Here is a 27,631-nt window from a genome sequence, read left to right on the forward strand (position 1 = left end):
TCAAGAGAACAAATCTTTCCTCCCCTCATTTCCCCAGCAAAATGCTGCTCCTTGTATAACTGCAGCAGAAATTTACCCCTTCAGATGAGAGGCATTAACACATTTCTCCTTTATAACAGAGAGCGCATCTTAAGCTGTAAGTCTTGCACCAAGCTGGTTTCCACCTCCCCCAGACAGAGCTGACCACCGTATCCAAACTCCTCCCTGCCCATCTGTCCTCCCACTCACACCCCGTATGCCTGAGCAACATGCATGCCATCCTCAGGGAGGGATGAAAGATCACTCACAATGATCAGGAGGATGAAGTAGATGAAATTGTAGAAGGAGTGTGCATCCATGACGAAGTACATGATGTCCACCCAGCCCTCCAGCGTGATGACCTGGAAGGGGCAGGAGAAGGAAGAATCAGCTCAGAGGATGAAAGGCAGGCCTGGCCTCATTCAGCTCAATGGCAAAATCACCACCTCTGTGAAATCGAGCTGGATAGCCCAAGTTTTGCAGCTGTAAAACAACCAGGCTGAGGAGAATACCATAAGCCAGGTTCAACAGAGTCCTCTCCCCACTTCCTGGACTGCATTAGTTTAAAGCAATGTCCTTCCATGTACCCCATCCCACTGGTACATTTTGGGGTGGTATGAGCATAATGTAGAGCAGCCCCGGTGGGGAGGACCCATAGAGGGTGTAGGGAAGGTTATGAATAGAGGCCTGGGACCCAGGGCTGTACCTGGGACCAGCATCCTGCACAAGCTGCTTTATTCCACGCTTGGTGTATGTCCATCCTGTCCCTGACTGTGGTCTGCTGACTGGCTATAGCAACCCCTCTCTCCAACCCCCCCAGTAGTCCACGCCATTTCCAGAAGATATGAGGCTGAGCTTCTTTCCTAGATGGGTCTCATCTTCCCTCCTCAGTGTGTTTAGCGCTCACTTGAGCCGAGCCAGATGAAAGGACAGCAAATCCAGTTGCTCTTCTGCACCCTGCTTCTAATCTCTACCCTAATCATAATGAGAACAAAGCACAGGAGGAGAAGGAAGTAGGGGTAAGCTCCCTAGACAGGTTCTGGTGAAGGTCCCTCTCCATTGGAGCCTTTCTAGGAATTAATCTGCCCTATGTTTCTGTGTGTACACCAGCAAAGCGATATAGATGGGGAAGGGCAGCTTGTGCAGCTCATAGCAGTTGAAGGCTTCTCTTAGGAGTTGCCACAAGCAGAGGTATAAATATACCCTTAATGTGCTCTCCTGAGGCTTAGCTTAGTTGAGCCTGAAAGTTAACCAAGGGAAACTACACACAGATACTCTGTATGTGTCCACACAAGGAGTGAGGGCAGAACAGCTACTAGTCTACACTCCCAGCCTAGCTTATTGCACAACCACTTCCCCACGCAGACAAATCCTAAAAGTTACCGGCAGCCAGCAGCTTATTTCTTTAATGCCACCCAGAGGAGGGTCCCGAGAGTTGACGACACAAAGGAAAGTGAAATGCAAAGACTGAACGGAAAGAAAACTCATGGGTTCAGTAAAGTTGAAGGTCATTTCTGGCCAAAGCACCAGAATGAAGTCCCTACACCTAGGGACACCTAATTCCCAGGTAAGCTTGTAAACTGGATTTCAGTAGTGCCCAGCCCTTTTACAAGGGGTGAGCTTTCACCTTAAACGAAGAAGACTTCTCCATGGGGATATCCAATTGCCATATGGAAATTCTGTGGGGCTCTGGCATTATTGCACCAGTGCTTGCTGTGGATGTCAGCCCCACAAGCAGCCAGTTTTATCATGTTGATCTCTGCACACACAGGTAGAGAGCGATTTGACCTGCCCTCCCATTATGTTTGTGACTATTAGCAGGGAGAGAAATGCTCTGCTTGCTGTGCTCACCTGAAATATTGCAATCCATGCGTAGCCAATGTTATCAAAGTTGATTGCTCCTTTGAAGGGGTTGTGCTCCCCAGCTGAACAGTTGGTATAATACTGGTTCCAGTTGACACAGGAGGTATTAGTGGTATCATTATAGGAGTAATAGTCTAGGGTGCACTCTAGACCTTCTTCTCTCCGCGTTGGGATGTTGCGGCAGTAGCGCATGCCATTCTCCCGCGGCTGGGAGCAGATGAAGGGGTTCTCGTCCTCGTTCTCTGTCTGGTAGTATCTTTCCAACTCTACTGTATAAGGGCTTAAAGAGACCAGACAATTGGGTTTTGCACACTGACTAAAGGCAACCTGTCAAGATAATCACAACAGTAATAACAGTGCATCTCCAACAATGTGCATCCAGGATCTCAACGCATCTTACAGAACAGACCTTGCAGCAGCCACCTCTGAGTTCACATTTTTAATCCACTTTAGGAAACGGAGGGCGCTTGTACACGTGACGCCATTCCCATGTACATGTGACAAAAATATCACTTTATGTGGCTTAATGGCGTCAGGCGGTACACATGCAGGAGTTTGGGGGATTTGAAATGACTTCGCAACATTGCAAACTAAACTACGTCCTGATGTAGTTTGGTTTGCAACAATGCATTGCAGCTCTTAGTCAGCTTGCCCCACAGCTGCAGGAGAGGCAGGCAGTCTCTGCAGAAAAAAAGGATCAGACCCCTCACTGCTTCCACCTTCAGCAGGCGCCTGGTGAAGGTGGAAGTGGTGAGGGGCCCAATCCTCATCACTTTTTTCTGGTGGAGCCTGCCCGCCTCTCCCACTGCCAGGGGGCAAGCTGTCAGTGGGCTGAGCAGCCCCCAAGCTGCAGGGACCCCTGGTCCTTCCCTCTGCAATGGTGGTGCCACCTGGGGCTGCCTGGGCAGGCTGCTAGGGGGCTGAGTGCCGCCTCAGCTTAGAGTTGGGGACGACGTGGATTGGGCCAGGCGCTGCCTCCGAGCTGGGGCAGCACCCAGCCCATTAGCAGCCCACCCGGGTGGCTTTGGGGAGCTCCACTGCCACAGAAGGAAGGACCGGGGCCCACTGGCAGCTCAACTCCCAGCTACAGGAGAGGCAGGCAGGCTCCACCAAAACAGAACTGGACGGAAACCCCTAAATTGAAACAGTGGGTTTCAATTAAAAACCCACCATTTCAATGTAGGGGGCAGAGAATGCAACCCTAAACACCCGTCGTGTGTACAAGCGCCCCACGGCACTGAGGGGCTAGGAGCTAAGTGACTTGACCTCAGGCACCGAGCATGTCAGTGGGTAAGAGAGCTCAGGGATCCTGTCTCCTAGCAGACATGGCCTCTCTTCACCTACTGAAAGTCAAAAAAAAGAAAAAAAAAAGAGACCACAGCCTTATAGTCAGCCTAGAATAGTTTCATCCACAGCATCTGAAGAAAGTTGAACCTCCTCTTCAATCGCCAGGTAAGCAAAAACCATGAGAAAGATAAAGAAAAAAAAAAACCGAAGCAAGGGAGGAAGAGAAAGAAGTTAGTTAGAGAAGAGAGTCAAATTCTGCTGTGAGGTACAATGGGGTAAATCTGGAGCGACTCCACTCCTGTTACTGCATAGCGACTCCACCCAGAATTACTCCTGGCTTACAGTCGGGGAACCAAAAGCAGAGTTTGGCCTGGTGATGTTATATCCTTTCCAAAGGGTTTTCACTGCACTAAGAGAGAAATCCATCTGTTCAGGCCATTTCATCTTCTGCCCTTCCAAAGATGCTGAAAATCCCTGTGCAGCGGCAGAATACACCACTTGGATAGACTCCTTCTTCACAAGGCCAGGATCTCTTGAGGTTCCCTGTGCCAGAGTTAGGTCCTGTTTGCTATTCAATGTGGCAGTTCAAAGTCAGGCGAGATGAAAATTCCCACAAAAGATGGTCCTGAAACAATAAGCAAGTCCGCACCACACGCACCAGGGGAGACTAAACAGTCCTTTGGCCAGTTGGAAACAACTACTTCTTGCTCTACAACCGGCTATCTCCTTAACGCCACCAGGACTCCCTGTAAAGCTTGAAAAGCTATTTTTAAGCCTAGTGTAGCCCAGTTAATTCCTACAGAATTGCCTTTAATACCATTCAAAGCTTAGCTAAACCCCTGGAATCTGGTTCAATTAAACAGCACCCAAACCTGTAGCTACTTTGGATTTACACAGCAGTTATCAGTTCATTTGCTGGATTACCATTTACCTAAAAGGACTTTCCATGTTATTTTAATTCCCGCTCCTAAGACTGCAGAACCTACAAGAGATGTCACAAATAGTCTGGAGCTGCATGAGAGAGGACTAAGGTTGCAATGCTATCACCTCCCAGCATGGATCTAACAGTTAGATCAGCTGCTGGGAGGTGACAGGCAAAATGAAGTATGGAGATGCAGAGCCTTTGTTCTGTACCTAGACCCAAACGCCTTTAGTATCGAGTGTCTAGTTAGTTAGTTTGTTATATATATATATATATATATATTTCATTGAGTCTGTTCTTGCTGTTTTGGTCGCTGTTGCTGTACGATGAATAATATGAGAATATAGTTCCTCAGCCTGGGACTTATGACCTTAACATGTAGTGGGTATCTGTCAGTGGGAAGATCAACCTGACTTCCCACCTTATTTAATAATGGAAAAATCTGATTAGATCTGCAGGCTAAATGAAAGTGGGTGTTTTGGAAGGCTTTTATCTAGAAGAGGTCAAAAACTATTATACCCTAGAGCAGAGGTTCCCAAACTTTTTCTTATGGAGTACTCTCTTCCAGACCTACCAGCTGCCCATGTATGCCTGCCAGCATACATTTTATATTTGAACTCCTTAAATGCCAATTATTATTATAATGAAAATTAAACTTGCCATTACATAATTTCTCCTGTATATGCCTCCAGAAATGTCTTGCGTATGCCCAGGGGTATGCATACCACACTTTGGGAATCCCGGGCTAGAGGATAGTTTGAATATCAGTAAGGAACTGGAAGAGTTCATACTCCAGGTGAGCGGCCTAGCCAAGAATAGCAATCAGAAGTCAGAAAGCCAGATTTGACCACAATGGTGCGTCTGACCTTAAAAGCCACAAACCTATGATAATGAATGGCTCAGGGCAGGGACTGCACCTGCTGTGTGTTACACTAGCCCTACATTGCATTATGCTGTGTACTGTGCCATGATCCTCCTGGGGTCCCTAGGTGCTACTGCCGCTTCAGTACAAATAAACAATAGCAGCTGCCGAATGGGATTCAGATCCCACTGTCTCCACCAATGTAGAAAAGGTCACGTATTAATTATATGCTGAATCTGGAAAGCCTGAATTCTGTCTCTAAGGTTTTTTTCTAAGGCACCTGTCAATCAGAGCAGCAGCTGAATACCATGCCGCAGTTACAGACAGCACTCAGCGCGCCTGAAATGGCAACTTTTTGTCACAGCCTCCTTTGTTCCTGCTATGCCTCTGGGCAGGAGTTTTTGGCTGTGTTTGGGAATAGGGAATATTTATGAAATGCTGGGGTTTCTTTTAAGGTGACATCATCTCATCTTGCACAGGTTGAGAGTCGAGCAGGGTCAAGGTTACCATCAGTCCCAGGTGCCAGTGCTGAATGCACGTTCCTGCCAGAAGGTGCTAATGGATGGCCGTGTAGGACTTGCTTGATGCATAAGCACTCAGTCTTGTTAAAGGGACAGATGGGATAAATCGCCCTCCTTTGTGCGGGAGTTTGAATTGTTGAGGTTCCCTCGTACGCACCTGAGAGTCGATACCAGGCTCAGCTCTGAAGACCTTGTGCTTCCCAGAAGACCAGCTCTGAGCTGGAGGGGTTTTCCAGATATAAAAGCTCAGGGGGCAATGGCCGGAGGAGAAAACAGTGAAGAAACTGAGAGATTTGAGCCAAACCTAATAAGAGAGTCAAAAAAGAGCTGCTTCTTGGGACAGGGTATATGCATTTGCAAGAGACAGCTGCTCCATGCAGCCTGTGACCACTTTGGTTCAACGAAGGGTGACATGCCGACATCAGACCCCACGGCTCTCGGGGAAGGATGCACTCATGCGTGAGCCAAGCGGGAAATGCAGCAGCAAAGCTGCATTGGAGGGCAGTCCACACAGCATCTCTCCAGAACACCAGACAAAGGTATCAGGAGTGGTTCCCTGGGGATGCCCCAGAACCGTTTCACTGTCTCGTTCCCAGGTTTAGGATGTGCAAGCAGGAGCGAGCAGGTGAGGTATGTGAGAGCATGTCACTCCCACAAAATGCTAGAGGTGTGGCGTAGCTGTGGCCTTGGGATCTACATCCATCAGTCGCTCACCTCCATACACTAACTATCCTACTATAGCTGGGCATAGTGGCTTCTGGGGTGATGTCCCCCTGGCATCCCATTCATCCTCCTCTGTCCCTCAGGCACTGATCTTCTGCTTTTCAGACAATCTCAACTTTCACCGCTCAGCCAGGTGGGAGTCTTCAGTCACTGACCTCCATGTAGAGGGGTCTCACATTTACATTACACTTCTATAATCTGGGCAATTTGAATTCCTTGCACTACATCAGGATCAGAGGGCAGCATTCCCACCAGATACGCAGGTCTCCTTAACAGAGAATGACTGCACAGGTGCCCACTTTAGTGCCAGAGGTTTATTAGATTGAAGAACCAGTATTGTATTAAACTCATTTCCCCGCCGATTTGAAAAAAAAAGGAAAAGAAAAGAAAAAAGCCCCCGCCTCTGAGTCATGAACTTTCTCACGAAAGAATGAGAATGAAGATTCTCATGAAATCCACCCTGCGATTCAGTAGCAGAGCAGTTGGCAGTTTTCTTAGGGCCAAGGTGACATGCCACTGAAGTCGATGACCACACTTCGACTGGCCTGGACAGAACAACAATGAATCTGACCTCTGGGCAGATGCCTACAGCTCTCAGTTGCGGTGGCAGAGGCAATGGCAGTGCCAGGGGAGGGCCTTTTCTGTACTTACATGCTGAAGTTCTCCGGGAGGAAACAGCGGTTCCTGAGCAACCCTGCCCATAGCTGGACTCCCACGATACCAAAGATAAAGAAGACAAAGAAACAGAGGAGGAGGACATTCCCCAGCATGGGCAGTGTGTCCAAGAGAAGGGTCACCAGGATGCGCATACCTGAGGCAAAGAAGAAGTGGGAGTTAAAGAAGAAAAGTCTACTGAAAAGTTCCTTATTCGTCCTGTTCTAGCTAACTCTCCCCCACTCAGTCCTTGCCAAACCATCCACCGACCCACTCATTGCTGAGCTGCCTTCATTAACCTCCCAATCGTCTTCTCCTCCAGTGTCCTTGTCATCCTGAAGTGACTTCCCCCCACCTGCTGCTCTCTCATTTACCTCTACATTTCTGATGAGGACCCTGGGACTTCCTCCTTTCAGACCTACCTTCCACTTGGCAGCCTGAGCTCCCATAATCACTGTGATACTTGATCTACAAACCATCTGCATACCTCATCATCCCCCCACCCCCTGCTTTCCTGAACTCCTTGCTTCCTAAAACTCCTCACTCCCAAATATTCAGCTCAAATGTGACACCGCCAACATGGTGCTAGCTGAACTCCGGCGCCAATGCCAAAGCTTTGGGTGCGTCCACACACAAAGCCTTTGAGGTGGCAAAACCCTCCACTCAGCTGGCGGAGCTGGTCCACCTGTGCTGAATGGCACGTGGCTTCTGCAGCCGCCCAGCAGGCAGTGACAGTGCATCTAGACACTGGCCAAGCCATCTCGCTGGCCGCCACGGGCCACGCAGCAGCTGGGGTTATTCCAGAGCGCCCCTTGCACTCTCACAGCTCAGGTGCTGAGTGGAGCTACACAACTACCTGAGCCACATGGTATCTAGAGAGACCTTTCCTTGGACAGCCTCTTTTAAAACCCCCTTCTCTCCCTAATTCCCCTTGTCTTCTCTACATCCATTTGCCTCCTTAAAATACAGGACTTTCCATGGCAGATAATTCATACAAGTTCAGGAACGTTCAGTTCTGTAACAAAGACAAATTGATGGTGACTTCAACTTGACATTTACACAAAAAAAATTATTTCGCCCGACAAGTCTGTAATATTCTGCTCATCTCCCTCTCTCTCTCTCTGTCTCCCTCTGCTTCTCACACTCGCTCTCTTGCTTATATTGATTTTTATTTAAAGAAACCTTTACTGTTGCTTCCTCTACCATGGCACCTCAACAAGACTTTTTTCATTGTTATCCGATGCTGTCACCTCCTGTCCAAAGGATCTTCCCTCCTCCCCTCCGCTTTTGGAGAAACAAGGAAATAACCACCATATGTATCTTCTAATTAACTGAAGTGACCTACTCTGGTTCATGCATATATCATTTTGCAGAACTCTCTTTCTTTTTTTTTTCCCCCCTTCCCACCCTATGTTGTTATCCATTGTAGTTATGCTGCATAGGAGATGAGATAAATTACCCAGGATTTGCAAATACATTAAGTGAATTACATCCACAGTTAGACAGCGGAAGATAAATTCAGCCATCCGTCAGTTCTGCAGGGGGGGAAAAATTACAAACAGGATTCTGAAGCTACTGTAATGATTAAAACAGCAGCAGCAACAGAAAACCAGATTAAGTTTAATAGACAGGATCAGAAAAATAAATAGAGCCCAGGAATTTCCAGCATTGATAGACAGAGCGGGAGCTGATTACTTCTCATCAAGGCAACAGGATGGTTCAACAAGCTGGACGTTCTGACTTGCATTTAATTTGGCTAATAATGTTGAATTGGATACACTGGCGTACACATACAGACAAACAGCTTTTCTAATGCAGCAGTGCCTGCATTTAACACATCCACCATCCTTCCTGACTGAGGTTAAACTTATTACTTGTCTGTCCTGGAGTTTTAAACTGAGGCCCATCCCCACAATCTCTGAGTGCTTCAGATGTAAAATTGATAGCAATGCATAAGGTCCTTAATGGATGTCATTGAATCCCTGGCACCTCTCTCCATTTAAAAATAAGTTTTTAACATCATTCTGTTTTGCTGGGGGTTGGGAAATAGATGGGTTGTTCACATTAGGAGGATAATGTATGATGGAAAAAAAAACCCTCTCTCAAAGGGGAAGGCATTCCAATATTTACCAAAAATAACAGGGATGTGGTGAAGGCACCGTTTCACCTAGCTCTCTGGAAGGCACAAACTATAGGTTCTCAACTGGCAGGTCATGGCCACACTGCCCTTCGTATGTGGCCAGAAAAGGAAGAGACCCAATGAGGAAATGGTTGGAAATTGCTCATTTACATTAGTAGATCCTAATCCAGATATGCTTGTGGAGTGACTGAGGGTTCATCTCCGTGAACGTATCTGCTGGCGGAACAGTCCTTGGATGTCACCTGGAAAGTGGCAAACACTAAACCAAAGAAAAGGGGTATGTGCAGATGTCACATTTAGCTCAACCTAACTAGGGTGAGATTGATCTAAATGCCCCTTTGTGCAGATGTTGCGGGGTTTAAATTGGGCTAAAAGTGGTGGGCCCGACCTAAGTTAGTTCACCTGAGTCGGTGAACTAACTTAGATCGGGAATGGGTTAGCCCAATTTATCGAACACCTATACATGTTTGGAGCACATCCCTGGGGCCGGGAAAGCCCAGCCATTAGCCCCAGCCCCAGGGGACTATGGTCTTCCTAGCCCTCCTGACTCTGACTGGGCTCTTTTTAGTCCCCCCCACAACCCACCTACCCCCAGATGGAGAATGCTTCCCATGGACCCAGCAGCCACTCCTGATCCTACCAACATTGTCTACCCCCCAGACCTGCCAACCCCCTCCTCTACCCCGAATTACTTTAAATAGAGTTCCCCAAGCAGCTCCCAGCACTGGCAAATGCCAGCACGTGCCACTCCTGATCTACGATCATGCAGCCTAAAGGAAACCACATAATCATAGACCGGATCCAGCAAACGTCTGCACGTACCCAAGTGCGCTATTTCTCTGGAGCAAAAGCACCCACACAAAGGATGGTAGAGTTCTGCCATGCAGATCTGCCTTGAGAAGCTTAGAAAGAGACACGGCAAAACAGTACCGCATGGCTGAAGATGTGTTTCACAGCATACCTCTGGGCGACCGGCAATGTACAGGTATGACAGGTATGAGCTACCATGCCCCTGACTCGCACACATCCTGTCGGTCACCACTCATCACAAGCCGCTTTCCCGAAACTTCATCAATTTGCAACATAACTCAGAGCAGAACTCTTTGCTCCGTCCCCAAAAAGGGAGAGGGGGGCAGTCAGCTAGGAAAGTGAGCGAGCTTGGAAAAGATGCAGCTAGTCTCTTGCTGCCTTTGGGATTAAATGATTTGCTCCAAAGCTGACTATATGGATGGAGTGTTTTTTAAAGCAGCGCAGGGCGAAGCCCTCTATAAACAGCAGAAGACAAGAGCAGCTGTAAGAGCTGACCCACTCCAGAGAAGTAGGTGAACATTTTAAGTGCAAGGTGAGAAAAAGATTGTACTTGCTCTCTGAGGTCTGGAGTTCCTGAAATAATGAGCCAGAATGGACTTTAAAAGAAGGACGGAAATCAGATCCAACTTACTGGGGACTCTGTTAATGGCTCTCAGTGGCCGCAGCACTCGGACTGTCCGAACAGCTGAGAAACTAACGTTCTGCAAGTCCAGGGAGTATTCCAGCATGCTACAGAAAACACAAACATGGAAGCACATCAAAGATCTGCAGGAGGAAAGTTAGATGATCAAACATCATAAATCAAACATTAGATGCAGATTGCCCACAGAGACACTTTCGACTCAGTCTTCCCCATCAGGAAAATTTTCTGGAGAAATTAATGAGGGGTTATTTGCATATCAGAATAAAGCCACTGAGAGGGAATATCTCACACACACATACACGGCCACTTTCTCTTTCTTTCTCATTTGTTTTAGTTACTTCCTTGTCGAGGCTCCAAGTGAGAAGCTTCCCGAAGATTATTCTGCTATCCAGGAGGGGAACGTCTATAGAAAGGTTTGTTGGTAACATCATAAAGCAGACGCTGTAACAAACCCATGGCCACTTAGGATTTCATGCCTGTCACTGTGCTGCGCAGTACAACCGACCCCAAATAATAGGGATGAACCTCAAACAGTTCTGGCTGCACCAGTTTATACGGTCTACTCCTTGAATGAGGAGAGAATGGCCTAGGGTCTAGAAGATAGCTGAGTTATTTTAAGTCCGTCCAGTGGAGGGCAACAGAGTATGCGCACACGAACACACACACACGGACACACGCGCACGCTTAAATAAACAATACGTGTCTATGATATTTTCCCATCGTCAACGTACTGGACAAACGCTGACTATCTAACCTCCTAATACTCCTCCCAGGTATGTAATAATGTATTATCCTCATTTGACAGTGGAGGACACTGGGGCACAGAAGATCTAAGTGACTTTGTCCCAGGCTATAAAGCATACAAGCAGTTCACTCATTTTTTGTCAAACATATCAGCATTTCGTTGTTGTCTATGGTGCAGACCATACAAATTATCTGGTGGAACCCATGGCGAGCATGCTTCCCCCATAGGGCCCACGGAGGGAGACTAGGTGACGCTGTCACGGTTGCAAAAGATGTCAGTGGTAGGGCAGGACTGCCCAGATCCCACACTACCACTTTTACTACTGGACCATCCTTTCTCCCCAGTGTAAGAGGTAGAGATGGCCCTTACTCATCCTGCTATGCCATGTTGTCTCTGATTCATTGGATCATAGGAAAGAGCTAGAAACGACCCCACAAGGTCTAGTCCAGTTCCCTGCCCAAGGCAGGATCATCCGTGACTGAACAAGCCCAGCTAAGTGTCTGTCTAACCTGCTCTTGAAAACTTCCAAGCATGGAGATGGCACAATTTCTCCACCTAGCCTGTTCCAATGCTTGACCACGCTCACAGTCAGAAAGTTCCTCCTAATCTCTAGCCCAAAGTTCCTCTGCTGCAGCTTGAGATCATTGCTCATAACATCTCATAGACACTATACCACTTGTTTCCATTGGTTGTGGAGGGAATAACAAGGCCACTAACAGGGTTGTGTTCTCCTTTTTAACCCACCTGAAGAACTCTGCCAGCAAAGATTTTTTTTTTTTTTTTTTAAAGAAGGACAGTCTCCAGTCAACCCAAGCTGCACACAGAGTGTGGGGCTCGAAGGGAGTCCTGGGTCCTGCTATAAAAGGCACTGAATAATGTTAGGGAATTTATCAAGCTCTACCTCAAGCCTTGCTAGGCAGTATGACCTATTCCTCCTATGGAGAGCCTGGCAGCTCACTCCTTTGAAAGTTAGAAACCCTTTAACTTTGAACCTTACTTTATTCCCAGCCAGTTTTTCCACATTTGCTCGTGTACAACATTGTCCTAAGTAGCTCGTATACATGTTCTCTTTCCCAGATGGCCCTGCTGTACTTATAGAAAATGGCTTTATCTCCCCTCCGCCTTCCACTTGGCTAAGAAAGCTAAACTGTTTCAGTCTCCTCACATAACATAGGTCCTCTATTCCTCTGATGCTCCTTGCAGCCGTCCTTTGTACCTGTTCCAGTTTGAATAATTTTTTGTTGAACGTTCACGGGACTTGACCCCCATATTCCCGATTACAACCTGAAGCCCATTTACCACGTAGGGTGTAGGAGGCATAGATAAAACAGACACCAGAAGAGCTGTATTTTGCTGATGACATATAGCTCTTAAGTGGCAGAGCAAAAAAAATGCACAACATAGACTGAAAAACTGTCCAGCAAAGCAAAAGAAAGGTGGGGTTAATACTCAATTAAGAGAACTGATCTAAAAGTAGAACCTCCCTCAGCAATTCCCACATCAAGTATTATTTAAGAACCTAAAGAATGCAAGAGGTGAATCAATTCATATCAATTCATAGCAGGAATGTGCATGTTAATGGAGATGTCCAGAAGGAAATAGCATCATATGCTGCAAAGGTGTTGGCCACTTTTGTCTGTTTAAAGCAAGATTTGGTCACTGAAAATCTACAGACTAAGGATCAAAGTCTGACTCTTCAATGCAATGGTTATTTCTATCAGGTTATTTCTATCATAACAAGTGGATGCAAAAGCACAGAAGATGCAGACAAACCACCGAATGATTTTGAAAGTGCATGCCTTAGAAATATGAGGTATGAAATGGAATTAATTTGTATCACATACTGAGACTCCTTTGAGTGTTCAAAAGCCCTTATCTCTCAAGTCACCTAGAAAAGAATGTGGAAACATTTGGGATGTGGGTTAAGAAAGCAGAAGGATCATTTGCCATTGCAGGGGTCCTACTGGGCTGTTGACAGGATACGCAAAAGGGCTGACCGAAAGAATCTGTCTGCCAAGGGCTATTCAAAGAGAGGAAAATGTCTGTGATCTTGTACCAGAGAGGACATGCAAAAAGCAGGGAGGGCAAAAGCTTGCTTGGGCACGGCCTGAAAGCACAGGCAGGATTTGGAATAGGGATCTTAAAACATTAGCATGTGGCTAAATAGCACAACTGTCCCTCTACAAAAACTCTTTCAGAAAATCAGGACAGGGAAGACTCCACTCTAGAAGAGGATCGCTGGGCCAAGTGGTCTAGACCCAACCAGCCAGTCTTTACGCCCCGGGCATTTATGCCAAAAATGCCTTGCACAAGTATTCCCAACTCCCTTTCTTTTAATCCTTCGTAAGCTGCTATACTTTGCCCTGCTCTTCCTTCTCCTCTTTGTCTCCGTGGCTAGCAAGCAAACTGGCTTCAAAAAAGCAAAAATATGGAATCAGGGGGAGACCAAAGAAGTCAGGGTGGGTTTTAAAATATTAAAATAGTGCATAAAGAGACATCAGAGCTGTTGGGTTTGTGTTGACTGGAGTTTTAAGAACAACTATTGCATATGCATTACTGCTTCGGGGGACAGATAAAAAAGAAGTGGAGGAGGGGGAGGACCAGATGCCTGCATTATCGATAAAATAGCTACCATCGTCACAGCATTCTGCTTCAGAAGCTCCGGGCACTGGCTTCCACCGATGAAAAGACTCGACTGTCGGATGGCAGTCCCAAGAGTGTCTCAGAAGCAAGGAGGCTGGGTTACATCAAGGGGTGCTGCTGCTGCTACAGCTGCAGACCTGTGTTGGCAGAGCCCCTACCAGAGGTGCAGTCCATGGCAGCAGCAAAAGAGGTTTGCCTGTTGGCTTAGCTACACCACTACTGACACAATGGAATAGGCCTTCTTCTGTCAGCACAGGGGTGTCCATTGGCTCAGGAGGGGAGGGGAGGGAGAGGTGAGGTTGCTGGCCCAGCAATGTGAGCTTGAGAGCATGATCTTTTCATAGATTTTCACAGCTAGGCAAGCAAAAAATTGTCACGTGGACCAGATCGAGGATTACAGATCTAAAAAAGTACTCTTGGGGTTTGGGGCACACAGAGAGTGTTTTGTCACTCCTGAGCTTGCACAATTCAGCCGCATTGCCCAAACCTGGTCAAGACACATGTACACAGTGCAGGGTGCATGACCTTCCCAGGGAGAGTGCAAGTTATACTACAGTTGTCTGTGCCTCTGTCACCTCCAGATGTACTTATGGCCCCTCAGGGCAAAGCCAAGATGTGTAATGGTAGGTTTACTCGCAGTCTAGCATTCAGCCACTAGCCACTAGCACTGCCGACGTGTAGGGAGTGCACGCGGGTGCATGTGCACCCCCTGAGATTGGCCGTGCACTCCCTGGAGGTGCCAGCCACGAAAATGGAAGTGCACTTCTGGCTCAGCAATTGGCCACTGGGGACCACCCCCCCTAGTCAGCGATAGGCTGGTGGGGGACCCTCCCCCTCACTCCCACTGTTGGTGATCTGGTGCCTCCTGACTCGGGAGGCACAATCGCCCATGGCTACTAGGCATCTGCATCCTTTCTTGAGCTCCCAACAGGATATTGGCCCCTGTTAAACAAGGGTAACAGAGCTGGAACTCGAGCTGTGTATGTGTTTGTCATTAGAGCTGTTTCCTTTAATAAAGTGCTTCCTGGTTAAGAAAGTACCATGATTCTATATAGAAGTCATCATGCTGAGGCCACATGGGAACTAAAGCTAATGTAAGGCGAGGATGCAGCTGCTGACATATTGATATGTCCCGCAGATAGCACAGTAGCCCACTATTCTGCACATGGAACTTGGCATGGAAATGCACTGCATTATGTTCATTTTAACTAAGAAATCCTCCAAGGCTAGGGACAGATGTTACACATAAACCAGTTTAAGTGATCAGAAACTGGTTCAGAAATATAAGTTCAGTGCACATAAACCAGCATGGCTGAAAATGTTTTAAGATACACCTGGTTGAATGCAGTATCAAATTTAACTGATTTGGGTCAAACCGGTTTATGCAATGTCTATCCCAGACCTCTTCCTTGTTTAAGCAAAACCAGAGCCCCCCAGCATCCCAGATGTTTTGCAGCCCTGGGCTGGACTGTCTGCTTCAGAGAACAGGGTTGGCTCCTCCTCTCTGCTCCCTAGCCAGAGCTCTGGCAGAGACTGCAGGCATAGCAGGGTCTGTTTCCCCCAGCCCCCAGCCCCCCACTGCCTGCTGCTCAAGCAAGGATTCCTCCCTCCCTCCCTCCCTCCCTCCCTCCCATCTTCCATAGCATAGGCCCCAGCCCCATGGACCCTAGGCATGTGGTATGCTGGCTAATGCTGAGAGGTGTCTGTGTGTTTGTGTCTCCAATTTCACTGGGCCAGGCAGACAGAACAGTATGTGCTTAGGGTTTTTTGGAGCTAATCAACAGGTCAGCTGGTAATGTCCCTCCTTTCCTTCCTTGGAAAAAGCTGTTTAAGAAGAGCTTGAACTAATGAGAGTGGCTTTTGTTTTGTTAATGGGCTGATAAATGTTGTATTATCAGCTCCCTGCTGGCTCCCTCACCTGTGATGTTTGCAGACAGTATGAAGAAGCAGGGAAAGGGAGATTAAAAAGCTCCGTATCATCAACAGATGCATGCACTACACCCCATCCCCCTTTGCCTCAGAGTGCCAGCCCGGGGCTGGGGTCTGGCAGCACTCCCGCCCCTTGAGCAGTGAGTGGGGAAAAGCCTGGCATGGTGCAGGCAGAGTGGGAGTTTACACCCCTCCTTAATCAGAGGTCCTACCCACCCTCCCTCACTTCAGCACTCTGAAAGGAAAGGGAGGGCTGCTTTAGCACCACCCAGCTTCTAGCCTAAGCCACTGCAGGCATGTGCCTGCATTTCTTCAGTCCAGAGGGGATGCCTGTTGGGTTGCAAACTGGTTCAACCTAGGCAGGTCAGATGAACCTGCAAAGATTGAATCAATTCAGGCTTAGGCTTTTTGAATGTCTGTCCCTAGCCTAGGTGTCTGCATCTTTTCTTGAGCTCTCAACAGGATGAAGGCCCCTGGTAAGCAAAGGTGACAGAGCCGGAACTTGAGCTGTGTATGTGTTTGTCATCAGAGCTGTTTAAAGTCCCTCGTGGTTAAGAAAGCACCATGATTCTATACAGAAGTCATCATGCTGAGGCCACATGGTAACTAAAGCTAATGTAAGGGAGGATGCAGCTGCTGACATATTGATCTGCCCACAGATAGCACAGTAGCCCAGTATTCTGCACATGGAACTTGGCATGCAAATGTACTGCAATGTGTTCACTTTAACAAAGAAATCCTCCAAAATACAGGATCTGGTTATTAAAGAGCTGGTCTGGAGAGGTACAAGAGCTGGAACCCTTCAATTTAACTAGCCACATTGTGTAGCTAGGCACTTCCCCAACATCTACACAGATCAGAAGATCTGATTTGTTCCCATCTCTGCCTTTTTGCCCTTTCACAAAGATTTTAATTGGGGTAGTGTATTTGAGCAGCTCCCAACCCCCTCTGGGATTCAGGGTAATGGGGAACTCAGGCATAGAAATGGGGAGAAATTTGCCCTAGGTTAAATAGCGAACCTGGGTCAAAACTGGGAACTGAAGCTAGATTTCCCAAGTCCCAGACCATTGCTTTGATCACAAGACTATATTTCCTCTGGGGAGTTTTCAGTTATGGCCATAAAGATACAGAGCTGCATTTCAATGTTCGTAAGCAATATCCCTAGACTTATTCTATCATAAAAGGTTTCCAAAACTGGGTGTCTCATCTCTCTTTATCTACTAAGCACGGCAACCAGTGGATAATAATAAGCAATCAAAAATGGAAAAGACAAGGGGAAATTATTTAGACAGTGTCATATCTCCAGAAATGTAGAATGAAATTTGCTCCCAGTCCTTGAATGCTTTGTCATGTTCTGCTACCACTCAGACAATGCATTTTGAGCTTCACAAGTCTTGCTGTGCTCATGGGAGGTATTTAATTTTATATTATATTCCTTTTAATCAAGTTAACTGAATAAAAATAATAGCACTGGAGGTGGGAAGATTTCACAACCTTGGCTGCCTTCTGGTACCAAGACATTTAATAGCAGCATGCGTCTGAGCTCGGGCAGTGGATGAATATGGGTTTTGACGCAGCAACAACTTAGGCTGAAGCTGAAAAACCAAGAGAAACTGATGGCTTCCTTTAAAAAAAAAGTCATAAAACTTTCTTTTTTTTATCCTTTTCACAAGCAGGTTTGAATCAGAGCTCAGCTATGAAGGAGGCTGCAGAGAGGTTCTTTTAAACAGCAGGTTTTCTGAGCCTAGGATGAAGTTAGCCCAAGCTGCTCTTATTTCAAAAGCTGCAAGCTGCCAGTGACAAAGCTGACACTGAAACAAAGAGCATGCTGGTTGCAGGTGGTGTTGGAGGCTTCAGTGATCCTGGGATCTCTGGTACTCTTTAAGCCCTGCTAAAAGGATTTAATTAAAAGCTAGGCATAAGGTGCAGAGATCAGATTTGGACGCCTCAAAGTATTTTCTAGGGTACCAAGCTCAGCTTCATCTCTAAGGATTAGGTTCTGTTATGCTTATGCAGAGTGAATAGCATCTTGCTCTGCAATTGAGACTGGTAGTTCTCAACCTTTTTAGAGTCAAAGCACCCCTCATTAGACTCAAAGCGTCCTTCAGAAAATGCCAGCTCTTAAATTTCACTCTTTTTTTAATGCAGATAAATCAGTAGAGAAATTCTTCTGCTGCAAAGAACTCAGAAAGCCCACAACAGGCAGAACATTATTGCTAGAGATTCCTATTTGAAATCTCTGGTTTGATCTTGAGGATCATGTTTGCGTATCAAATGGTGGTAACACTGTGTGACACACCGCAGCACCCTTGAAAGGATTTCAGGGCACGCCAGGGTGCTGAGGCACCCTGATTGAGAATTACTGATTTAGAATAATAGGGTTGAGAGGAGAAGCCCTTCATTTCAGGTCCTTACTTCAAAAACAGCCCGATTGAGTGACAGAGTATAGTTCCCACCAGAAATACAGAAGGCTGCTAGGAAAGGACAACGCTGGGTTCTGACTACACCTGAACTTGCATCACCGAAGACAGTTCAACATCTCAGTAGAATGGCCTAGAGCTGAGTAAGCCACTGAGATGGAGCCTCTCCCTGTTGGATACAATCCTGTCTGGCCACAGGAAAGATAGCAATGCTGCTGTCCGGTCCTCTGGATAGACAGAAGACATCTCCAGGACTGCTAATTCAGTGCCTGCCATCAGCATGACATTCACTTAAAATATTTTTTAAAAATAGATAGAAAACACAGGAGAGGGTAATCCCCCAGCCAGCACCTGGCTGCCTCTGTGTGTGTGTGTGTGTGTGTGTGTGTGTGTGTGAGACGATGAAAAGCATGAGTCTGCCTCTGTGTGTGTGTGTGTGTGAGACGAAAAGCATGAGTCTGCCTCTGTGTGTGTGTGTGTGTGTGTGTGTGTGTGTGTGTGTGTGTGTGACAATGAAAAGCATGAGTCTGCAGTGGCTGGAAGCTCACGACTGCTGCTCAAATCACAAGGATTTGTGTGCATGTGTGGGGGGAATTTAACTGTCACTTCCCCCCACCCCTTGAATCTCCCTGTCCCCTGCAACCCAGCTGCTGCACGTCTCAAGTGTATTGCTGATTTTCAGCCTTTGCTGCTACTGGAAGGGGTGAAATTCTGAAATGGCAGGTGCCCCCGATGCACCAGCCACGCGCAAAATGCCTGCAATCTGCAAAACTGGACAACTGTGTGAGCAAATGCCCCAACTCAGCTGTTTACCCAGCCAGCTACCTGCACATGCCTATCAGGGATGGAACAACACAGCTGGTCTTCTCAAAAATCTCTTTCCAAGGGCTCCAGGTACTCTCAGCTGGAGACAGCCCTGCCCTGAAGAGCTGCAGACTAAACAGACAAAGCAAGTACAAGATGTGAAAAAAAAAGAAGCTTAATTACCCCCTTTTGCTGAGATGGGAGGACTGAGACATGAAGGGGTTAAGTGATTTGCCCAAGGTCACACTAAGCATCTCTAGCAGAGGAAATGAACCAAAGATCTGAGTCTTTCTTCTAGTATCTTAATCAGGAAGTAATTTATAAAAGTGCTAGCAGCTTCGGAAGTGAGCTAGTGGAACAGGACCAGAAGCACGCAGTAGACTTCGCTACACCTGTGTCCAGTGGGGATATGGTTTTGGGCACTGAATCAATCCAATTACAACACGGGCAAGCTGACTGATGTAGCGGCAATGGTAAGCACCACGGGGATGTCTGGGAGAGGGATTCGACCGACTTGAGCCTGCATTTCTAAATTTGTGACAAAATTCCCATTTCGAGGACTTCTTGAGGGCACTGGGACACAGCCCAGAAACGTGAGAATGTCCTGAAAAATTTAAAGCCTTATTTTAGAAAAAGTGAAAAAACAGCAGGGACCTTCTCCATCTGCAAATCATTCCAGGCTGGAGTAAAATTGGAGTCACTAGGAACAATGGCCACAGGCTGACGGAGAGCAGATTGAGGTTAGACATCAGGAAGAACTTCTTCGTGGTAAGAGTTGCCAAAATCTGGAATGGGCTTCCAAGGGAGGTGGTGCTCTCCCCTGCCTTGCGGGTCTTTAAGAAAAGGCGAGACATGCACCTGGCTGGGGGCGTCTGACCCCAGCACTCTTTTCTGCCCAGGGCGGGGGGTCGGACTCGATGATCTGCTGAGGTCCCTTCTGATCCTAACATCTACGAATCTATGAAATTGTCCTACTTCATTTAAGTCAATGGAACCACACTGATGAACACTAACCAAGGATTTGGCCAATGTTTTTCAAGACTAACCTAGTCTTAGGCTTAATTCAATTTACAGGGAAAAGACTCTGACCAAAGCCAATTAGGCCAAATTGCTAATGTGTTCAATGGATTGGCGCTACACGGCTGTACGACAGGTGCTAATGGCCAACCCTATAGCTGGTGACAAATCAGTTGGGTTCCAGAAGAGCTATGGTGCCTATCCAGGGAACCGGCCCTAGGACTTGCGCTGGTAGTTATTCTGCAAGTGCTTCACTCTGAATTGCTAAGGAGTCTGCGAAGCAGCGACATCTCTGCCGCACTTACTTCGCCGAGGAACGGCACGTTGAGGGCTGCAGAGGTCTGTACTCGGCAGCCCAGGGAAGTGCTGGGGAAGGGGGAAAGCTGCTGCTGCTTCAAAAACACCATGCCAGCCAGAGTTTCCAAAGAGACAGCGAGTCAGAAAGCATCTTCACCCCACAGCTGTGATTCACCAACTCAAGCCTCACTAAACTGCAAACAGCTCTGCAGATGTCTGGATGTAAATACATTTTCAATCCCAACACTTCACAGTTTTATGCTCTGTGAGGTGGGAATCGCATCCAATCTTCTGCAGACAACAAGGTCTGTCTTGTAGCTCCCGTTAACCTTCAAGTGCTCTTTTAAAAGCTAATCTCCCAGAATCCTTCCCTTTAAAATAATGGAACATAATTATGTGATTCAACAACATTTCTCCCCCCCACCCCATCTAACTCTGTAACCTACAGCCCAAGTCATGTTTTAAAAGACTGGGATCTGATAATATAGTACCATTCTCATCGCTAGTGAGCTTTACTGTAATTACAGAGATGTGTTGCAGACATTACGCTCTCTACAATTAGTGCTAATTGCATTACATTGTCACAACGAAATCATTTTTTCTCCATGAGCTGGTGAGATTGGGCTGGACAGTTTAATAAGGCTGGAAAGTACTTAATGGCATGTCACAGAAGTGGCCAATGTTATGGAACCGTGTGACAATGGCTGTGAATCTAAAAGGCAGCGCTGAGACCAGCCAGACTGGGATCTTCACAGATAACCCCTAGCCAACACCTTGGTACTATACTGTAATATGCAAAGTACCTAATGAAGGGTGTTTTGACCTGAAAACTTGCGAAGAAAGGATTTTTTTTGCTCCTATGTAGTTGGTCTAATAAAACATATAACCTCTAAACCAAGAGCTCTGCCTGCCTAAAAAGTGACAACACATTCATGAGTAAAACAAATGTAAGAAAGATTTTCTTGGCAACACCACCTCTAAGATGAAGCAATTTTTTCTGCACGTTTCTTGGGCTTCTCCTGATTATTCAGTTTGATTTGTCTTCAAAGAGATCTCTGGCCCCTCAGCAAACACACAGATCCAAATTCTAACTTGGAAATAAAGCCCAATCTACCTGGTGCCCTGTCCCACCGTTGAAACAAGGTTTTCCCAGCCACAGATGCCAACAAACAAATGCAGCACATCGCCAAAAATACGTTGCTTTCCCCATGGCACAAAGCCGGCCTTAATATTATTAATCTCCATCACACAAATGCACAGCCGGTGGGATAACAGATAAAAACTAGCACTGCAGCTCTGTCTGCCTGGCTGGACACACCGGCCCCAAAACCAATTGCACTTCATCAGTGCAAATACATGTAACCACCCTTCAATGGTTTAGTCTTTATGTCACTGGTTGCAGAACTGGTGCACTTGGTGTATGTGCCTGGTCTTCTAGCGTCTTTGTCTCAAAACACAGACTGGCCTCTTTGGTTCAAGTTGTTCCCTTCAGGGGTATTAGCTGTAAATTTTTGTGTGCGAGGGAATAATAGAAAATGAGAGTTGGAAGGGACCTCAGGATGTCACAACTAGTCCAACCCCCTGCCCCAAGCAGGACCAGCCCCAACTAGATCATCCCAGCCAACGCTTCGTCAAGATGGGGCTTAAAAACCTCCAAGGATGGAGATTTCACCACCTCTCTAGGTAACCCATTCCAGTGCTTCACCACCCTCCTAGTGAAGAAATTTTTCCCTAATATCCAACATAAACCTCTCCTTGCTGCAACTTGAGCCCATTGCTCCTTGTTCTGTCATCTGTCACCACTGAGAACAGTCCAGCTCCATCCTCTTTCAACCCCCCCTCTTCAAATGGTTAAAGGCTGCTATCAAATCCCTCCTCAGTCTTCTCTTCTCCAAACTAAATAAACCTAGTTCCCTCAGCCTCTTCTCATAAGTTACGTGCTCCAACCCTCTCACTATTTTCGCTGGACTCTCTCCAACTTGTCCACATCCTTTCTGTAGTGAGGGGCCCAAAACTGGACACAGTACTCCAGATGTGGCCTCACCAGTGCAGAACAGAGGGGAAGAATCACTTCCCTCTATCTGCTGGCAACACTTCTACCAATGCAGCCCAGGATGCCGCTAGCCTTCTTGGCAAGAAGGGCACACTGCTGGCACATATCCATCTTATTACCCACTGTAACCCCCAGGTCCTTTTCTGCACAATCTGGAAGTAGGAAAAATAAGTATGTAACACCAGGCATATGATTATATGGCCTGCTTAATATGGCAGAGTATGGGTAGGTCAGAGATATCTAGGAGAGAATAGAAAACACGGTGGAGGCAAGCAGCACTGTCACGAACGCATGTCGCTCTACTGTAATTTATGAGGTTGGATAGAATTTGATCCACATTTAATTGTAACCCCACTGAAGTCAATGCAACTATAATGACTGGTTTGTGGCCAGGTCTACATGCAGAGTGGGCGGTCACTGAGCTGGCAGTAAATAGAGCAGGATGAAATTTGGCCTTCGAAACTTTTATCCAACAGAAAATGAGAAGGGAAAACCAAAAAAAAAAACCCCCAAAAAAGTCTTACCACTGCCGGACTGTTCCATTTCCCCTTAGATGTGGCAAATCTCAGCAGAAAGGCAGACCCTGGAAAGTGAAAAAGCCTTCTCCCCATTCAAACAGCTTTCTCCAGGTGAGGGATGAGTCTCAATAGATGGCAGTAAAGAGGAAACTTGTCTCACTGCTACCTGCACTGTAATTAAGCTTCCAAAGCTATCAATGGAGTCCCATCAAGCTACAGTAAATTAACTTTCTATGGGTCTTTCAGGAACTGGTGGGAGGAAGGTTTTGATTGAAAGGAAAAGGGGAGATACTATGCTGGCACATGGCTACATTTTAGAAGGAACACTGATTACTTGTCAGGAGCAGAGCCTGCTAGGACTCTTCAGGGTGTTAATTCCTGTTTTCCTTTCAGATCATGAAGCCTGAAGATTAAGCTAGATTTGGAGCATTCACAGGAGATTGAGAGAAGAGTGGGCTTTGGGGAGAAGGATTATTGCTAAGGCTGAGAAATTCTTGTTACACTGGGCTGCAACAAAGGCTCTGATTTGAGGGGAGAGAGATGACTGCAGTCTGGAAATTGAAAAATCCCTGCACTGGGATAGTCATAAAGGGTTTGCATGGGGAGGATGGGGTGGCAATAAAAAGTGGCTGACACAGAACAGCTAAATTCCCAGTAGCTCACTCAATCCTGGGTCCTGAGGCAGACACTATTTCTGCAACGAGGGTTTGGGGACGGATGCTGTAACTCAGCCTGTGGAGTGCTTGCTCTTCCATCAACAAACAAGTAGGTTGGGAGATCCGGTCAAATCTCTCTCAATCCCACTTCAGACAGAGTCAAATCCTTTGGTTTATCGCATGATTAGCAAACAGGATTTGGTTATGATCATCACAGCAGCATGGCACGTACCGCTTACCCCCTGTCGGGACACCACTTCAGCTCAGTTCAGTCTCCAATTATAGAGTTATTAGCAGTGTCCCTAACCACTTTCTATGGGAAAATGCCACGTTCAATAATTTCAGCCAGCTTTTTTGCCTTTTACGAGCCATTCTTCACCTCCTGAAGAGAGACCCGTAAACTAACCACGAGCCTTACTAATAATCAGGGAATTTGTATGAGAAACTCCAGGGGTCACCTGGCCATTTGCTAACCTCACTTGTGGAGGAGGCAAAGTTTCAGCTCCTCACATAATCTATGCTCAGAGATTGTAGGCCATTATTCCCTCCTGCTGAATGATGCATACAAAAGGTTGTTGATTTGCTTGCCGGCACTCATTTGACTGGTGCTCATGCCGTAACGGCTGCAAGTGTGACGGTCCAGCTGCGTGGCAAGCATGTGGGATGCCAGCTTACCAAAGAAGGTTGTCTAGGACCAGCTGGCCTCTGGCAAGCTTACTGTGGTAGACTGCACGTGTGCTGTAAGGGGACAATTCAAAGCGTGCAACATTAACTCGCATAACTGGGCCAGGACGACACGATGCTTGTTGACCTGTATGGGCACTAGCGCCCCTTCTGAGCACTGACGCCTTTGAGATGTTAAGTAAATGTGCCAGAGGAAAATGGTTCATTCACACAGTGAGTGCTAGTTGATGGCATGAAGCACTGTCCTCTTCAGGGATGGAGACCGGACAAGAACAGCCACCTGTTACCAAGTCCACCTATTGGGAACTATGGTGGAGATTTTCAAAGCAGCACAATGGACTTAAAACATCCAATTTACACCGAGGGGCAATGAGAAAGTTTCAGGACGAGTTGCAGTTGTGCGGTGCAAGCCCGTCCTCAGCTTTTGTAAGCGCCTTTTGTGGTAGGCATGGCCTGACATATTTTTAAGGGCTTTGTTCTCCTGAAATCTTCCACGTAACATCCTCAGTAGCACTTGGCGGCATTTCAGATCCGGAGTTCCTCAAAAGCAGCTGCTCTGTTTGCAGATGGAAAGGAAGCCAAGGCAGCAAGATGTCTTAACTTCAAGCTTCGTTCTTTCATGACTTCCGTATTCTGCAGTTAGTGCCGCAGCCTGAATATTCATCTAAATAATTTGTCCCATGTGGGGAAGGCAAAACTCCCTGGCTATATTCAGAAAGAACTGAAGGAATTTGATTCTGTCTAGCTGGAATTTTGACCCCACACTGTTGTTGAACATAGGGATTTTATTTACTCTTCTAAATAGCATATTTTTCACCTGCTTTTTGCCCCAAATACATACACCAGACATTTTGTACTAATCCCTTCCTTTTCATTTACCAGGTGCTAATCGCAGAGTCATCCAGTGCTTTCAATTTTCAAGACCACAAGGTGGGATACATAGGGAACAAAGGTGAACAAGAGGTATAGAGAGACAGGGAAGCTACCTCAGGACTAATGAAAAGGCAGGATGTAGAGGAGTATGTGTCCCAGAAGTGGAAGGGAGTAATCATAAAGAGAGGTGAACTCCAGCTGCTAGGGAAAGAGATATCCTGCTTTGTATTTAAAGTTAGTTCGATCCTTTGTCAGCTGAATTGGTTTTGACAGAGCCCAGATGGGAATGGTTCATGCACATAAAGAAAAGAGCAATCATTTAGCAAGAGGGAAAGCTGACCTGGCAGGAGTCATGAAGCTGGTCAAACTGCAAGGCTGCAAAACCTCTGCAGCAGATGCCCCATGTGTGCTAACAAAGCCTGGGAATTGGGGGAATAAAAGGTGGGCGTTCTGCACCAGTATCTATGCTGCCATGTGTGTGTCTTGAAGATGATAATACTCTTTTTGTTTTCTTTTTTATGGTGGCCAAAAAAGAAAGGGGGTACTTGGGTAACTAAATGCAAACTGGAGTACCCAAACCATGATCTTGGCAGATGATTTTCCTCTTCAGTTTGAGATCCTGGATCCACTGTTTTATGATGCTGTTTATATTGCCAGGGCACCTGCAGGTCCCAGCAGAGACCAGAGCCCTTGAATGCCAAGCTCTGGAAAAAACATACGAGATGGCCCCAGCGCCGATGATCTTGCAATACGAATACACCAGACAGACAACGGGTGAGAGGAGAGAGAGGCACAGGGAGCATTAGCAATTTGCCCCCGATCCCACGGAGAGTTGGTGGCCCAGCTAGGAGAAGCACCCAGTGCTCAAACCACTGATCTACACTACCTCCAACTATGCTTATTAAGTAAATGACACAGAACCTGCATGGTCCCATCCCCGTTCAACTGGTAGGTTTGCTCACACCTAATTTCCCCTTTGATGTCACCTCGTATTGTTAAAATTAAGAAAAAACGTTGAACAAAAATCTCCCTTTGACAGGCCCCACCCTAAAAAGCCCAAACACCAAGAAAATCACCAAGCTAGCTTGATTTGAAGACTGTGGAAAGACTCCCAATGACTCCAGCGGGCTTTAGATGAAGCCCCACTGATCTTCAAGGACTTATACTTACGCTGGCAAGAAGAGTGTAAATGCTTTGGCCAAGGTGTGTGTGCAAATGGTCTCTGCAATTTTCTCCCTTTGCTGTCCTAGGTAATGGGAACTTACAGGAAAAGAATGTAGGTAGCCAGGGGATTTTTATAAGAGGCCAGATTGTATCTTCAGCTACACCTGGTAGGACACTTTTTAGGGGCCTTATTCATTTAAATTAAGGCAGAATGGGGCTCAGACAAAATTATGTTTTACCTCCACAAGTTCAGAAATAAACACAAGTGTAAAACAAGCCCCAGGCAAGCTGCAAGGAAGACTTTACTGCACCCTCCCCCTTTTTTTCCAGGGTCCCAGTGACCTCCTAAAACTCTCAGGTTCTGATCTTGTGGTTACTTCAACACCATGAGTCTCTCGAGAGGAACGTATAGGATCTCTTTTTGTGACAGATGAACATCCAGGAAGCCACCTCACCAAATATGTAGTATCTATTTATTCAGCTCTGACCTGTCTGGGTAGTATTTATCTATTTATCCAACACAAGCACCTGTCCTGGTGGCCAACATGAGAGTATTTTCCTATGGCAGCCCTGCACTAAGAATTCACGCTCATAAAGGGCCCATCCAGATGACAAGAACAACTGTGCTGGAGGACTTTGTTACAATCCAGTGGTTTTTTTTTTATATTGCACATAGGATCTGACCCAGGCTCCATGTCTCCAGTAGCTGCCTCTGGGGCCAGTGACAGTGCGCAGGAAAAGATACTCCAGAAGGAAGTGCAGGAAAACCCCTACCTCTGGCAATTAGAGCTGGCTTAAACCCCAAAGCACAACGTCTCTTGCCAAATGTTTTTTCTTCATTTGCTAATATCTGAATAGTTGTGTGCTCCATATCGGAGTCCAATCCCTTTTTTTTTTTGGATCTCAGAAACTTACTGGCTTCAATGACATCCTGTGGCAGGGAGCTCCAGGGTCTAATTGCACATGGCACAAGATCGGTTGACTTTCAGATTCATCACTGCGTTCCCCTAGCCTCTACCAGCAGCCCGCGCTCACCTGCACGTACTTGTACTATCAACTTGGGCAGGGCAAGGAGACTCAGCGATGGATCATGCACCAAGCGCAAACACACAGCTCTCTTCTAGTAGCCAGCGAGCTCGCTGCCAACTGCCCAACCTGGGAAATGACGCAGTTGTGGTTTATTTCTAGGATCCTCCAATCCATTCCAGGAAATTCCGGTTAATTATATACATAATGGAAGGGGGAAAAAATTGCCAGATTCCCAAAGGTCTTTGGGCTCTCCGAGTGAGCAGGGAGGTGAGGCAAGGGCCTCTGAGCATTTAATGTGTCAAGGAAACTCAACTCTTTGGCTGTGGCCCAGGAACTTTTCATGTGGATTTCCAGCC

The 27,631-nt window shown here is 46.7% G+C and overlaps 1 protein-coding gene across 5 annotated transcripts in view; it reads right to left on the reverse strand.

Annotated features, from left to right (window-relative positions):
* Nucleotides 1-27,631, reverse strand: part of CACNA1G (calcium voltage-gated channel subunit alpha1 G) — a 346,031-nt gene that overhangs the window by 201,219 nt on the left and 117,181 nt on the right. For all 5 annotated transcript variants that reach the window (XM_059732103.1, XM_059732101.1, XM_059732102.1 and 2 more), the window contains exons 4-7: nucleotides 10,432-10,529; nucleotides 6,848-7,007; nucleotides 1,870-2,161; nucleotides 288-380 (exon numbers count right to left, since the gene is read on the reverse strand). In XM_059732103.1, the coding sequence (XP_059588086.1) occupies nucleotides 288-380; nucleotides 1,870-2,161; nucleotides 6,848-7,007; nucleotides 10,432-10,529 (643 nt within the window). The remainder of the gene's footprint in view (nucleotides 1-287; nucleotides 381-1,869; nucleotides 2,162-6,847; nucleotides 7,008-10,431; nucleotides 10,530-27,631) is intronic.

The sequence above is a fragment of the Alligator mississippiensis genome, chromosome 8, assembly GCF_030867095.1.
Source record: "Alligator mississippiensis isolate rAllMis1 chromosome 8, rAllMis1, whole genome shotgun sequence".
Lineage (NCBI taxonomy): Eukaryota > Metazoa > Chordata > Crocodylia > Alligatoridae > Alligator > Alligator mississippiensis.